The 16,383-nt window shown below is 39.0% G+C and overlaps 1 protein-coding gene and 1 pseudogene across 1 annotated transcript; one reads left to right on the forward strand and one right to left on the reverse strand.

The window, feature by feature from the left end:
- Positions 1–311: 311 nt before the first annotated feature.
- Positions 312–2,118, reverse strand: LOC140930412 (BTB/POZ domain-containing protein 6-B pseudogene; annotated as a pseudogene).
- Positions 2,119–13,115: 10,997 nt separating this feature from the next.
- On the forward strand, positions 13,116–15,762 carry LOC140931531 (5-hydroxytryptamine receptor 1D-like). The gene is made up of 2 exons (XM_073381338.1): positions 13,116–13,620; positions 14,532–15,762. Exons 1-2 carry the CDS (start codon positions 13,131–13,133, stop codon positions 15,041–15,043), a joined length of 1,002 nt encoding a protein of 333 aa, XP_073237439.1. The 5' UTR covers positions 13,116–13,130; the 3' UTR covers positions 15,044–15,762.
- The last annotated feature ends 621 nt before the right edge of the window (positions 15,763–16,383 follow it).

A 16,383-nucleotide genomic window follows, 5' to 3' on the forward strand; every position in this document is an offset into this window, starting at 1 on the left:
TGCTCACTGAATTTTGAAGGATAGCTGGGTAAAAATACAGACAGCAAAAATAACTCAAGGTTTTCACATTGCTGGTTTTCAATTTTCACAAGTTTGTGGTATAACTAAAATATCCTCTTAAATAGCCAAGGTTACATGTGGTTGCTTTTTAGCAGAACTTTTTAGCCTACTTACCATAGTATGAATAACATCCCTTTTTCTGTAATTTCAAAGCAAAAGATGTTACTCTACATAATATACAGTACTGCATATAATATACAAGTATAGTATTGCATAAAAATGCTGCCACACAGCTAACATATCTGAAAACATTGTACATAAATTCAAGCATTTAATACTTTTGTTTCTTAAATGTTGTGGAAATGACTGATGCACCTTTGGATAAAATTCCAACAACATACAATACAGAATTTGCAAATTGCCTTAATTTTGGCACACAAGATAGTCATGTATCAATTGCATTGACATTACAATATAATCTGTTAAACTAAGCAAACTTAAGAATTGTATAAAATTCTTCCCCTTAAATTCTTACAATATAAATTTTTAAAAATTTACAATTTTCCCTCATAGTTTTAAATGCATTTTTATGGAAAAGAATACAACCTTTCGTTTGTTTACTCCACTATTTACAGCATATTGCCCAAGTTAATATTTACATCTTAATGCAATATTCATTATTTCCCTTGGGAATGCTTTAATTGCATCATAATTAATTAATTACATTTTTGATCAATCATGGCTCAAATCAAATGTTGATGGTAATTTTTATAGCTGAAAGATAATTTCAGGTATTTGCCCCGCAGTAACTGAGGTTCCATTAGGACTTGTATGCTCAAAAAACGTAAATTTTACTCCCTCTGTAACCACAACTGAAAACCCATCCCTTCCACTCTGTGAACAAGGACCTTGTAGCTGAAGGTTCAGTGTGTACACAACATTTTTCTCGATTAAAATTGGCCTGTCAAACAAAATATCATGCAGCGCAGAGCTTGTATTGGATGAGAAAGACATTTTTCTCTCAGCGAGGACTTTAGTTTCTCTCAGAAGTTCCAGGGTGCTTTTATAATCGCCTTCAATTCTGCTTGCACCATACACAGCGATCCCCTTCACGTAGACAGGTTTGTCAACAGTGAATTTTATTGCATCGGATTTTCTTGTATCGCAAAACCAGTCGTTTCCGCAGCAGCTTTTAAATCTTAAGCATCTCAAAGTTTTCTTTGTTAAAGTTTCTCTTGGAGTGCGAGGAATTTTTGAGAACTGAAGCTTCGTTTCGTGACTCGAGAAAAAGTACAAGAATACATTGGTTGTTTCTTCGTACGAGAGCATCCCCGACCTTGCAACTTCATCGGCGAACTCCAGCGGCGACATTAGCGGAAATCTTATAAATTTCATTGCTTGCGAAGCTACAACTCTCTTGTTTTCCGCAGTTGCTTCAATTGCACGTCTAAAACATTCATTTTCCGACCATAAGTTTAAAGCCTTGAACATCTGAATCTCTCGGGCCGATACTGTGTTTCGCTGTACAAGTAATGACAGTGTTTCAATATCCAGTTCAAGAAATGCCTCTGAGTCTAAAACTTGATTCGTATAACTATCTACAATCTCCCAGCATCTCTCCTGAAGTTCTTCCTTCGCTAAATACCTGGCATGACACAAAACCGTTAGGGCATTTTCCGGATTTAAACTTGCGTCGACAAATTTGATACACTTCGCTGCTAAAACTGGCAGCATATATTTTTCTGCCAAATACAGCACGCCAAGAGCGTTATCCAGTGTCAAAACTGCTTCATCGGTGTAAACAAAACGCAAAAGTTCCATAAAGCATTCAACTTCTGAGTCTGTAACAGCCACGTCGCCTTCCGGCTCCGCCATTCGACCATAAAACATAGCAAAAAATACTGGACTGCTAATTGCCAAAACGTACTTATGGCCCGGAATTCTTGCTTTATCTTTTCCCACCAGAAAGTGCACGTCACTGAGTATCTCATTGTTGAACATTAGCTCATTTCGCTCACGAACTGTGGTTGCTTTCAACTGACATTTTTCAAAGCTATGAAGCTCACTGCTCCCCGCCATGTTGTTGTTTGGTCGCAAAGAGCAAATATTTTGAATGAACAAAAGATGATGTAACTCGCTTGGATTTGTGGGTAATTGCTAGAAGTCACGCAACGTTGCATTTTAGGCTGATCATGACACGCAATCATATGCAAATCAATCCAGGCTAGATGCTTTAATTATCAATCAATTATTGTTTATTTTGTCAACCAAACCCTGCTGAGAAGATTGACCAATATCGGACAATTTTCCTTTTTAAATTGGCCATTGCTTTCATTTTCAACGCAAACGACGACAAAACGTAAACACCTTTTAAACATAATCGTGTCACGCGAACCCTGTCCACCATTGATATTGGCAGTAAGGCGTTAGGTTAATCAGTGAAAACTAACGGTTTACGATTCTTAAAGCGTAGGGAAAAGCATTCAATATCTGAAATGTGCTCCTAAGATATCTAGTTTATTACGATACGGATCATTTGCTGAGATGAAAAGATCGGACGGTACTATTCAAAATTTAGTGGGCGTATTTGAGGCTTCTGTGATCAGTAAATTTTCTGCTCGTTACGACCTGACCTGAACCAAAACGAACTTTCTTTTTCTCAAATTCTGCTCCCTTAAGCGCGTCTCTGTCGAGCAAAACAGAAGCTAAAAAACAATTCATATGTAGTTCGGTTGTACAGTTTCGCAAAATATCCCTAATTTATAGAGCGGAACTCAGCTCTGAGTAATGGGTAGCAACTAGTCATATCAATATCTAGTACTAGGGTTATTATTTTTAAATCAAAAAGAGAAAATATTAGTTATTATACAGTTCTTGTAACAGGCTAGAAAGTTCAGGGGAGAAAGCGAAAAGTTTTATTTTCTAACTGAAGGCTTTCAATTCGTTTATTGCCACCATGCAAACTCAAATTCAGGCAGAGGACTGTAAAGCCGTCATCGTTCAGCAAAAAGCTTTTATGCACTTAATACTGTCACCAGACAAAAAGAGTTTTTATCACTGGTTTAAGTACATTTTTAAGATTAACACCATTCTTAAATGATTTTCATGAAGTACAATTCTTGAGTGTAATTGTACAACTATGCCTGAATTATTTCTTTTCTAAGAGTATTGCACCATCAATTTTTGTTTACTTTCAAGTCCATTAACGTCAAGCCCATAGTTTGAAACAAAACAGACTCGGGAAAGAGTCTATTAACATTTCCTGAAAACGATTGACATGTCAAGAGGTGATAATTAGTCAACCGACAAACTTTTAAATTAAGTGTGTCGTCAAAGACTCACTTAAACTTTTCATTCGTTCACGCGAAGAGCATTATTTGTTATATGTTCGCTATACCGCCGATAGCTCCTGCCCCGGCATGAAAATCATATAAAGAAGGGCTTTGTTTTCAAAAATAAAGAATGGTGAATTCTTCGGAGCGAAGGGGCGCGGCGCCAATCTTGAAAGTGGAACGTCACCAATCGGAGCTAAGCTTCCTGTGCCACTAGTCGTGGTAGTGTGGACAGATGTTTATACCAGGCCGGAGTATTTTTCATGTCATCATACATGAGAAGCTATCTGGTATATAGAGCTCAAGTGTACACTCAGCCTTAGATAACTAATGTAAGGCAACCAATTTTGACAGACTAGCTAGGAAAACAAATCCATGCAAAGTTGTTTCATTGCTTTTTTTCGTAATATCAAATTGTTGTTTTTAACTGAAAGACGGAGATGTTGTTTATCAGCTTTTAGGCGTTCATTTCGAGGAACGTTAGGGCTTGATACACGTACAGGAGGCTAAAAGTTATAATCCCTTTATCGTAACTACTTCCTCAAACTCTTACCTTTTTAATCAATGTATTTGGGTAGTAGCAATTAAGTTCTTTGCTTAAGAATGTTGCTCTAAGAGATTACAAATATGTAGTCGACATTGAATTGTCTCAAATACATGGGCGGGGCTGATTTCACGCGAACTGCACTGAATATTTTACTTCCTTTCAGCCATGATCCGGCCACCCCCTACTCCCGTACACTGTGGGTTCCTTTAACAATCCTAGCCTTCATTTTTTTTTTTTAAATAAAAATCAAAACGGCTACAGTAACTGAAATGTTATTTTACATTTAGTTACTTGAAGACAACAGTCTGCTTTCTTCTCACCTAGACCACAGTATCGTTAGAACAGTAACCCCTTGATTTTAGTTCCTGTCTAAAGACGCTAGATGCCGTTAATCAGATCATAAAACATTATAACCGCTGCTAATACACAAAGATTTTGTAGAACCGAAATCGACTTCCAAAGTGGGTTTAATCGTCATGATAGACCATTAATTTGCCAACATTAATGGCACTTCTTTTCAACTTCATATTGAGACCTTTTAAGCTCATCCCACGCCTTAGAAGTTAGCCAAAGACGGATGATAAGCCATCTCTTGCCGCCAACGATGTACAAATGAAATGCAATTGAAAGAGTGATGACATGCCCCCCTTCAAGTCAACTTTAAAGATAACAGCCTTCTTGGATAAACTGATAACAAGATAGCTTTTCTATAAAGAATGAGTTGTTCCAAAAGTGAAGAAGAAGTACGCGCTTTGTATTCTGCGTATCACGCACTAGGAAAAAACTCCCCGTTCTGTGGAAGACTTCGTTTAAAATTTGTCATTTTCACCATTATAGTGAAACATTATGTCTTCTCTTAAGGTAACAAACGTCATTTAAACTTTAAATTATTTTCAAAGCTCTATTAACGGACATCAAATTGCGGTTGGATATGTAAGATTCTGGTGGTAAACTAGCTACTACTCCTCCTCTGATTCAACGTTAACACTTACTTTTCACTTATGCAAAATGTTGGGTCGGGCGGGAGGGTTAGGTGGCAGTTTACCAAAATGTTATACTGATCCAATTTCACCTGACTAAGGTATTGTTCTTAAGTAATAACCTTTTCTTCTAAACTAATACTTATTATTCCCGTAGACTTAATAGCCTTTATGCGACCCGACCCAAGCGCCCGTTTCTTGAACGTCCCGGTAACTTTTTGGGCCCAGAAAACTTTTTTACGTTTGCATTCAAGACCAAAGTTTCAACAATTTTGAAATAATATGATGAAACTATCAGTTAAGGAAGCAAAATTGACTGGTTTTGTGAGCTAGGAACTCTGCTACTCTTCAACAGGTTTGATTTTAAAATTTGTCTTCGGGACTGAAAAGTTGACGGGCCTTTCGAGAAACTGGCCCCAGGAAACAAAGAAGGTGTTAGAGCGATTTTCATATGACCTTGAAAAGAAAACGCGCCAACAAAACAGAAATAATTAACAAACGAACGTAAATATAGATCGATTTGATTGGTTTGTCGAACGGATACAAACGCGCGTTGCTCTTGATTGGTTGAGCGAACGCTCTGGTGAAAAAACTTCATGCCCGAGAACTTTCTAGAATCAACCGATACTTCGCTTTGACGTCATACTGCAACACGATTGGCCAATCGAACAATGCCTTTTCCATATTAGGGTTTTCTTTGGCGGCAAAACGAAGAGTCCATGTTTTGATCTTTTCATCCATTGGCTGATAGAACAAATAACGAACCAGGAGCGCACACTTATCGAAACCATTTTTCAAGGTCATACAAAAATCGCTCTAACAAAGAGTTTGCTTTTCAGTTTTGTTTGCCTTTCTCTGTGTGGTGGTGTTTGCTGACCTATATTACCGCAGGCGCGCCTTCATCCTATGAGTTTCAAAGTGTTGAAGGCTACGTGGTTCCACCGTCGGAATCATCGAATGGCACAACAGGGTATGCTGGAGTCTCTATTTTGTTAGTCTCGTTTCTGATTAGTATAAGTTGTCAAGTTAGCCGCCTAACATGGAATAATAAGGAATTATAAGTTATTTCTTCCAAAAAGCGAGGGGGAAGCCGTGCGCTCGGGGGCTCAGTTGTGACCATCGTTTTGCCAATAAACGGATGTTCGCACTCGAAACCAGTTTGACGAGAGGAAACAAGATTGACTAGTCCAGAAGATTGGGTTGCGGTGACTTTAAAGGATTGAAGCGATTCAGGCAGAACCTCATTTCGATCAAGATGCAGGCTCTTCTTGCAAGGGGTCCAGGGAAATTAGAACAATAAATACAAGCAGGGGCGCTGTTTAAGAAAGTGACCAATACCTCTTTCTTTCTTTTACCTTCTTTTTTTCAGTTTTTCTGAATATCTACTTGAAGCAATAAGTTTCCATCGACACTTTTTAAGGTTACGTACTTAATTAAGGGCGCATTCTGGTTAAAAGCATTGGCTTTCGTTAATGCGGTCTTTTTCTTAAGTAGCTAGCCAAGATTTCATTTAATCAAAACAATTACTCAATTACTTGGATTCCCTTGGTGTATAATTTTCTGTGAATTTTTTGACGATTTTTCGAATTTGTTTAATCAAAGGGCTCCTGTCAATGTATAAAAATTAGCAGGATGTTTAACTTTTGAAAAATTGGAAAATATTAGATTTGGCCGGGGTATAGTTAAAAATAACAATTTGAAGTGAGTAAGAAGTAGACAAATACCCGACACAGGTGCCCCTGAGCTCATGATCAGCAGAGTGACTGGTTTACTGTGTATACCTTTTCTACTCTAATTTCTTTCCTTCTTAAATCAACATCATTTCCCAACCCCCTCCCCGCCCCCCCGAGACCCAAAAAAACAACCAGAATTCCCCTTTAAAAAATAATTTGAATTTCGTTTTTGATTTCTCGTTGCAGTACTGGAACACATGACATTAAACGCTTTTTACGCCAAATACCTCAAATGCGCGCCTGTCAAGAGATCTATTCGCGGTTAGACCCTAAACAGTACTTCAAGACCAATGATATTTTCATTCCAAGATTCGTTAACACTATTGAGTGCGCAGGTACTCCATCGAACCCTCCGACATGCGGTCCAGCAAATGGTTTCATGCGCTGTTTGACCCGATTTGGACGCGTAGAGTTTGTGCGCATGCCTCGGCATCCTCTGATGTGCAGGAGACAGAGACGAGTGGTTGTTCCCAATATACCCGTTGGATGTTACTGCGTGTAGCAGTCACAAAGTACTGACACACGCGACGAAACGGCCAAAAAAGCTACTTGTAATTTGCCAACTTAAAACGTATCACAAATATGTTGTAGTACCCAGTAAAAAAAGATCAATAAAATAATATTCTCTTCTTCAAATTTTTCTGCACTATCAAATTTCTTGATATTTTAGGGGGGTTGGTAAGCTAGTCGTGAACCAAGAGATAACTAGGGAAGTTAAGTGTTAAGCAAGGACGACCACGACGGCAGTGAAAAAGTCGGTAAAAAAATGAATTTGCGTTCTTTCAAACTTAATCACGTCACTCTATTTGGACCCGCTCAATATGTCAAATGCAAGCGGCTTTTCCTGGAGTTGAATTGTTAAGGATTTTATTCAGGTTCAAAAAGAGGAAGGGATTCGTTGCCGTATGTCCACGTCCTCCATAAAACGTCAAATTAGGAGGTTTCACGTCGTAGTCGCAGCTGTAGTCGTGCAGTGGACGTCAAAGAAATGTACCAAAAAGCGTGATGCACGTGCAGAGCGGTCGACGTTGCGTAAGCTTCCTATTAGGGAGCTTTAGCATCGACGACGGCAACGGCAGCGAAAACGTCAGTTTTAAAATGAATTCCCGTTTTTTCAATCTTTGTCGCGTTTATTCCAATTTGCTGAAAATTGCAAGTGTTGGCGAATTTCCGCGGAGTTGATTTCTTAAGGACCGCACTCAAGTTTAGAGAGAGAAAAAGAGATTCGTCGTCGCTTGTTTACGTCCTCCATAAAACTTGTAATTAGGCATTTTCACGTCGTAGTCGTGCAAGGACGGTAAAGAAATGTACAAAAAAGCGTGAGGCACGTGCAAAGTTGTTGTTTTGCGTAATAAACCTATTGCTTTTTTGACGTCCTCGCTGCCGTCGTCGTCGTTGTTGCTAAAGCTCCCTATTATCTTGCGTGAACTGATTGCATTTAAAACGATCACATTTTGAAAACAAAATTTTGTCACAGTTTATACGGGTCTGCATGTTGCTTGACAATTTTACGAATGATTAAGCCAAAACCCAGGGATCAAACCTTTAAGTGTGAGTGCGCGGGGCCTTCTCACCCCTAAATGAAGGGGAAACCGGCTTGAAAAATCCCTTTTCAGTTGTGTGTGTGGTCGTGCCGCTGGGACCCTTGGCTTATACCAGCCCATGATGAACAGCAACTTTGTTACCCTAACCTAGACCTGGCAGATAATCCATAAGACACTCCACTCATCAATGCAATGTCCCATAAACAATACCGTAAAACTCCGAAAATAAGCCCCTCCAAATATAAGCCCCCCAGACCGGTAACGTAAAAAACCCTCCGTAAAATCGCCTCTCCAAATATAAGACCTCCGGGGCTTGTAATTGGAAAATTGCTCTCAAATACAAAGAAAAACAAAACAAAAACAGTAAATTTACTTCCAACTGTAAGGCTAGCCCAATCGACTTTGAGACGCAAATTTCCGGCTCCGTAGATAAGCCCCCCCAAAAATAAGCCCCTCAAAAAGGGCCTTTGAAAAATATATGCCCCGGGGCTTATTTTCGGAATTTTACGGTAACCTCTGTATGTTCTAAAGAAGAATCCTCTGATTGTTAGCCTGTTCATTAGGCGCTCGGATAGTGGAGTGCGGAGGGAAAAAAAGATAACCCCCTACCCAGCGGCTACCCCTCCCCCCCCCCCCCTCGCTGTTTATTTCGGCTCACATCTGTTCGCACCACGGTCCCCACGATCTAATTTGTTATCTGAAGGCATTCATTGTTATAAACCAGGCAGAAATATACTTGCTCTACACCTAAACTAGTTCTCGGCTGCTAAAACTCAGGGAAGTTGGCTTTTGCATATGATGTCAGCGTTTTTTCGAGCCGATTGTAGTAAGGCAAAAAAAATAACCATTATTCGAACATTTTAGTGGAACTTTCACAGAAAATTGTTCATTAAAGTGGAATTAAAAAAACAACAACAAGAGGATTTGTGAAATCATTATTGGGGGAGACCGAGCATTTTATATAGTGAATTAGTGGGGGAAAATGGGGCGTCAAGGTAAAGCATTTTATTTAGTGGAGAAACAAAAGCACAATGTACAAAAGCCGCGTAAAAAGCCGGTTTTTCGATCCACATTGATACGGAAAACTACTCACCCAGTAAAAAGATTTTTGAAAGAAAAGACTTAACAAGGAATGATTTGAACACGCCATAGCGCGCAGATAAAAACATTTAAGTCATTCTCCTAACTGTGAGCAAAACTAAAAGGTAGTTGTTCTCTTTTAATTATTTAACAAAATAAATAGTTAACAATCCAGCTCAGTGCAACCATCGAGTTATGAATGCACTTGGAAGGTCTGCTAAGAACTCAAGAAGGTTGAATTCTTCTTTCGAGCTTAGTAACCTCGCGTGTGCGTCCATAGTTTGATGGTTGCTCGTTGCATGTTTGCAATTTCTTAAGAAAGCTATGGAGTAGTACTTTCCTAAGACACTGTTGCTTTGATTACCAGTTTTAACAAGTTGATTCTAACGTTTGGGTCTAAATTCTGTGGTTGCCATTGAAATGAAAGCTACCGAACAGTACTTTCCTACATAACTTACTTACTTCATGTACTTTCGGTACATGAAGTTGATTTTCACTTTGGGTCTGTGGATGTGACCAATCTGCTTATACAATTCGCTGAATTTTGTAATGGTTATTTAATAACTACTCAAGTAAATTAAGGCATGGGCTTCAATTTGCTCTCTGCAAAAGTGAGGGGGTGGTCTATATCTAAGAGCTTTAGACTTAGACACATAAAACTTTGCCAGCTGCACACATTTTTTAGTTTGTGCCAATTTTGTGCTTTTGAATTAAGCAAATTAGGTCACGTGACCTCCATCGGCTGAAGTAGCTTGTTCTTGATACAGCAACACTTTTTCGTGTGTTCTCAATTTTTTTTACCGGTTGCATAACCTGTACAGCAATCATCTTCAGAGTCAAAGTGTGTTTTGCGTCAGTCAGGCGTCAGTTGATGGTATTGACTCATTATTGGTCAATTACGTCGCGATGTTGTGCTGTTGTTGTGACTATCAACTCTCTGAGGCCGCCTTACTCCTTTTTTTGGTCTGAATTGGTTTGTGCCGGTGAATAATTTTACTATTTCGCATCTAGAAAAGAGTATCTTTTTGGACATGGAAATCCTAAAAGCAGTGTGAAGGTTAATGTTGCGCAGTCTTCATTTGTGCTACTAAAAGCGTTATTTCCAAAAACGAAATTTAATTTCAGGATGCTAAAACGTTACTCAATTCTGAATGCCAAACGAAATCAGGATTATAAAATACTGAAGGCCTCGTCTGAAACAGGGTAACAAATTGACGAATTTTTTCCAAAACAAGGTAATGGTTTGCTTTTACCCAAATTTGCGGCCCAGCAACCTCTCCCCTAGGCCTCGAAGCCTGGGATTAATGACGACGGCCCAGGGGTTATCAGCATGTAAAATCAAATAAGCAGCAGGAAAGCCAGTTAAAGTGTTAAAAACTTGAGGCTAGTGGTAATTCATTCGATCAAAAAACCTAGCATTCAAAGTTATCAATATGGAGCTGCAGTTAGATGAGCTATTAACTAAAGCTTTTAGGGAGGTTAAGCATCACTTACGTTAAACGGCAAACGCGAATTTGTACCACGTGACCAAGTTTCCCCTTTACTTGTCGCACTGTTCATTACCTCTACACACAAATTAGTAGTTTCACGCAATTTCAATGTATTCAAAAGAATTGTTTTGGGCTGTTTTATCTGCTCATTTTCTATTTTGAGAAATTCTTAACTTGAATCTGACGTTTGCCGTTTGCCGTATACGTGAAGCTTAATTAATCTCTCTATTATTGACCGATTATTCCACCTAACGGCTTCGAAACAAACATAAAGAAACAAAAATTAGCAACTGTGTTAAGTGTTGGTGCCAATGCCTATAAATTACTATAGCTTCCGCTACACCTGTTCTTCATATACTGTTGGCCTAGAGAGAAAAGAAACATTTTTTTCCTCCCTTTCAGATAGAAGAGACCAAGCAAGGTAAGGACGTCGCTTATTGGATATTTGTAAGCACACTGTTATTTCAGGCGGCTGAAATTCCCTTAAGTATGTACTTTTAGTTAAAACATCAACAATGTTAAGCTGGTCCGAATTAAACCTATTTAGTATATGCGCGTTGGTTATGTTTTTGAATCGCGTTTTTCGGCAGGAAAGATTTAACCGATTTTTATGATTTCTGGCCGTTTTTAAGTCGAACTTTAAGAAAATGTTATTTTTCTTATTGTAGGTATAAAAAGGTTTGAGATATCTGCATATGTTTAAAACCGCATTTTTACAAAACAAAAATGAAAAACCCTAGCTAAAAAAGATAGATTATTCTCCAATTTCAGCAAATAAGTCTCAAAGTTCTCTAGTTTTTTATCTGCAAGTTTGAAGTCAATCGTGGCCGTAGAACTCGCTGCACAAACAGCTGGTCTAATTTAACCTTAAAATGTAACGCTGACACATTGGTGAAAGTTGACGCACAAATAAAGGAAAACTGCCGACGGACTGTCTCCTATCTGCAAGAGTATTCTTGCCCAAACCTTTGTTGTAAGAAACTGAGTAATCAGAAACCTACGGCGGATACAATTTACAATACAAGAAGAACAACTTTATGCTGAATGCGGGGTAAGATTAAAGAACATCTGTTTATCGAAGTTACTGTGTATTTGCCCTTCTTCTTTTCGAAAAAATCTCAACAAGGCAAGATATAGCATCTAGGGAAATCTCCCACCAGTTTTCAGCACCGAAGGTTCCCGTCTTGAGGAGAAATAAAGCCACCAACTCCAGTACTTCAACCGATCCATTTTCAGCTGCAACAAAAACCCTTGTATTAGCTAATTTATTCACTTTGTTTGATTTGCCGCATCACATTCGCACGGGCAGTAATGAAAAGACGATTGTCTTATTTTCTTCATCTTTATCCCCAAGTGGATAAAGAGATGGTCCGTCGGAAGTTTTCCTTTATATTTATGCGTCAACTTTCACAAATATGTCAGTGTTGCATTTTAAGGTCAAATTTGACCAGCTATCTGTGCAGCGAGTTCTACGGTCACAATTGACTTCAAACTTGCAGATATAAAACTAGAGAGCTCTGAAGTGTATTTGCTGATTGAAGTTAGAGAAAAATCTATCTTAGGGTTTCAAAGTTGATATTTTTTGTCAAAATGCGGTTTTAAACATATGCCGATATCTCAAACTTTTATATACCTACAAAAAGATAAGTAACATTTTCTTACATTTCGACTATTTTTTATTAAGGATGCCAAAAAACATAGAAATCGGTTAAATCTTTTCTGCCGAAAAACGCGATTCAAAAACATAAACAACGCGCATATAAATAGGTTCGGGCCACTTTAAATGCTTAGGGATAGAACAGACTGTTAAATAAATTGTACTCGCATAGCCTTTCAAAATACAATGACGAAATTAAACGTAAAAGACGAATCTTAGCAATAGATAGAACCCAACAAACAACCTCACAATTTTGTATCGATAAGCCACAGTCCTTCTATGAAAACTCAATAGTGTAGGTAAATAGAACAAAACTGACGAGTTGATACGCATGCAATCGTACATGGATCGCAAGAGCGATAAACGCCCTAAATCCCCATGAGAAGACTTTATTCCGGCCTCCTTCGAGCTTTTTCAAATTTGACGGTCGGTAGTCTGGAAAAAAAGGACCCGAAAAGCGACCCTCTTGGCCATAACTAGCGATTAACCAGCATAATACTGTAGTTAACATCTCTTCATTTCTTGTAGGGACTACCATGAATGACTCAAGAGAAAGCAATTTAACCGCCACTCCCAATATTTCGTTCCACAGGATGGAATATAAAATCGTGCTCTCAGCCTTTCTGGGTCTTATCATTGTTGTGTCTCTACTGGCAAACATCTTGGTTTGTTTGGTCATACTAAGCACCAGGACTCTGCGGCAATCCAATGACGCGTGCTTCGTATTATCGGTCGCAGTTTCCGGTTTCTTGACCACCTGTTTGGTCATGCCCTTTGATCTGGAATTCATCGTTTCAGACAGCACTGAATGGAGACATGGAGAAATCATGTGTAATGTTTTCACCACTGCATACCTTCTCACTGTTCCTACATCTATTCTTAGCCTTTTGGCTTTGAGTGTTTACAGATACGTTAAACTTAAGAACCCCCTCGATCATCTAAAGCTATCACCACTGATAACCAAGCGACGTGTCATGGCCATCACCATTCTCCTTTGGATTTACTCAATGCTTTTCGCGGTCACCCCAGTCTTCACGTCGAAAGCTATCGGGGAACAAAAAAGAGTCAAAAATGGATATTGTTATTTCACGTTTTCTTGGATATATTCATTTGTGAGTAACATAATAAATTTTCTGATTCCGGTCTTGTCATCTTGCCTGATTCACTACAAAATATACCGCATCGCGATCAAGTCCTGCGTTTCGTTTCCAAAGACCGTAAGATTTGAACAACGACAATTTGGTGCTAACAAAATAGGTAAGTTTGTAGTTTCAATTCAAATGAACATTTTGCTGATTTTGCATCGGTCAGTTTTTTTCCACTAAGCAGCCACAATAGTCACAAGGCTTGCAGAATTTCATTCCTTCAAAAAACTGAGGCATGAAAAAACTGGATCCAAAACCATGATTTTAGTCGATTTAGCATGATCAGTATTCTCTCTTGGCATGACATGATAGCACTCAAACTAGCAAGTGAATTTTAATTGAATTTATATTGTTTTATCAAACTGACCCAATAAGTGCAAGCACTCTGGCCAATCAGCGAAACTCACAAATTTCCCTCCAATGAAAAACTTAAAACTAAAAGCATAGTGGGGGGACGGGGCGGGGTAAGCGCGTAAAGAAAAGTCACAAACGAGTAACAATTGTTTTGCTTCTGCTTTTTATAGGCTGAGTGTCGCGCGTGTTCATTAGCTAAAAAGTAGCTGATTTAATGCCTAGACCTCGTTTCGTACGGAAAAATTCGTTGTTTCCTGGAGAGTTTTTTTCGCGATTCATCCTTTGTTTTATTCAGCCACACACAGTTTTTCTTGCTGTCTTTTAAGATTTTTTAGACAGAGACAGCTTACTTTTTACTGTCTCCCTCGACGGACTTAGGTCAAGATGTTTTCAGGTTAACTTAAAATGTAGAGGGGAAAGAAAGCTTAATACCCCGTTAACGGCCAATTCGGTTTTTGAATGAACTAGCTTGAACTTCTATGAACAGTTTTACAATTTTACTGATATATTTTCTTTGGATCCACTTTTGTATTTTTAACCACCCCCCGCCCCCCCCCCCCCCCCCTCAGAAAACGAAGGTTATGGTCCATCCCTTGATCTAGAAGAGGACGAAGAGCAATGCATGCTAACTGCTCTCGTAACGTAACCTATATTTATCAATAAATATAGGACCGAGTGACTTGGAGAACATGGAAGAGGAAACTACATTCGAAAAACAGGGACATTCTTTCGCATCACCTTTAGCGCGAAACTCCTTCAATTGTAACCAAGCGCAAGATAGAAGATCTGCGACAGCCAAATCACAGCAAAAAGATACATTGAGAAACAATATGGCCGCCAAAACCACCTTCATGATTGTGTTTGCGTTCGCTTTCTGTTGGCTCCCATATACGCTATTGAGCATGACTGCGTCTGTTTGCAAAGCTTGTAATGTTAAGATCCCCAAGCAAGTCTTCGACATTTTTCTTATGATGGGATACTTCAACTCCACTATTAACCCTGTACTATACAGTTTTCGTACTCCCAGGTTCAAGAAGGCCTTCAGAGGGATGATTAGGAACAAGTGCAAAATATGTAAAAATGGGAAAAAGAACCGCTGTCTACCCCGGTCTGATAACTCTCCTCTTGCAGTGCTAAGCTTTACCAACTTAGGATTAAGAGAAATTAGAGGACTGACCTGAGAGCTAAATAGAGTGGAAAATGCGGAGTTGACGTTTTCACAGTAGCGGAAAAAGTTGTGGTTTGCCGGTGATTATACGCAAGCTCTCTTCGGGAAACAGTTGAGGAAATTCCGGGGACACTTCCAAGGTTGACTTTAATACCAGGCTCCGGGAAGGAAGTTAGAGAAAAATTGGATCACCGTAACGGATTAAAACACTCCAAACCTCTCCAGATGGGACGAAGAGCAGCATCATCACATTACACATTTAACAAGTCAAAGAGATCTAGAACAGGAATAAGGAAGAGAAATTCAACTTTGAAATGCGCATCTCACTGAAACAACCAAGTGTCGTTTCTTCACGAGTAGCCAGACAAAGTATATGAAAAACACTTTCATGATCAGCATTAGCTTACTCTGGATACAACCTTACTACAATCACATAGACAGGCCACCCAATGACTGTTTTCTGTAAAATTTCTGTTTGGAGAAGCAAATATTGTCACTGCCCAGGTTAGGCTATTGTCCGTACAAAAAAGGAAACCTAAAATGTTTGGATTAAAAACTTTGATGGAAAGAGGAATCAGCGGTAAAATTCTCACTTTCTTAATACATTAAATTACATCACAAATTTTCCGGCGGAAAAGTAATGCTGAAGTCCTTGTAATTTCGAAAAGACTTAAGTTCCCAAAGGATGAAACAACAGGTACAAATTTTATAGCGCCACCTAGAATGCATTTCTGGAGATCCTTAAAGTACATACTCTGGGTAGCCTAAAAAGTGTTTTCAGTATTTCAGTTAGAGGAAACCGGTCTTTGGGTGCCCCTGCAGAGACCGTAGACTCACTTTGCATGTTTGTTTCCCGCAGATGCGTTTGATTTTAATAGACTCGCTTCATATCGATCATCTTGTGTACTTTTTTGCTGAAGTATATCGCTTCTGTAAAGCTAGGATGGATTTTCCATTTATATATATAAATTTAACGTCCATACATTCAAATGATGATGAAAGAATGCTGGCCCATTCGTGTCTAAGTACAAATGTCTTGCTTGTAGAGAAAATCCCACACCTTCACCAGTCTCCGCCAGACTTGGAGTATATGAACAAAACAGCAACCCTTGCGACGTTCATATCTTCATTTTGCGCTTTCCCCGCTAATTGAGAAGGATATTACCATCTTCCCAGCCTGCCTTGCGCTTATTTCCGGGTGATTGTTTCCGGTCTGTGTGATGAGAACATGAATTTTGCTTAAGGACCCTTAAAGTTTCGGAGAAATTTTCGCCGCTTTGAGGATGAGATATGGAGGTAAAGTAGGTCTTTGCGTGATTTCTCATCTTTCATTAGGAGCAGAGAATGATTTGA

This window comes from Porites lutea, chromosome 3 (genome assembly GCF_958299795.1).
Source record: "Porites lutea chromosome 3, jaPorLute2.1, whole genome shotgun sequence".
NCBI classification, from domain to species: domain Eukaryota; kingdom Metazoa; phylum Cnidaria; class Anthozoa; order Scleractinia; family Poritidae; genus Porites; species Porites lutea.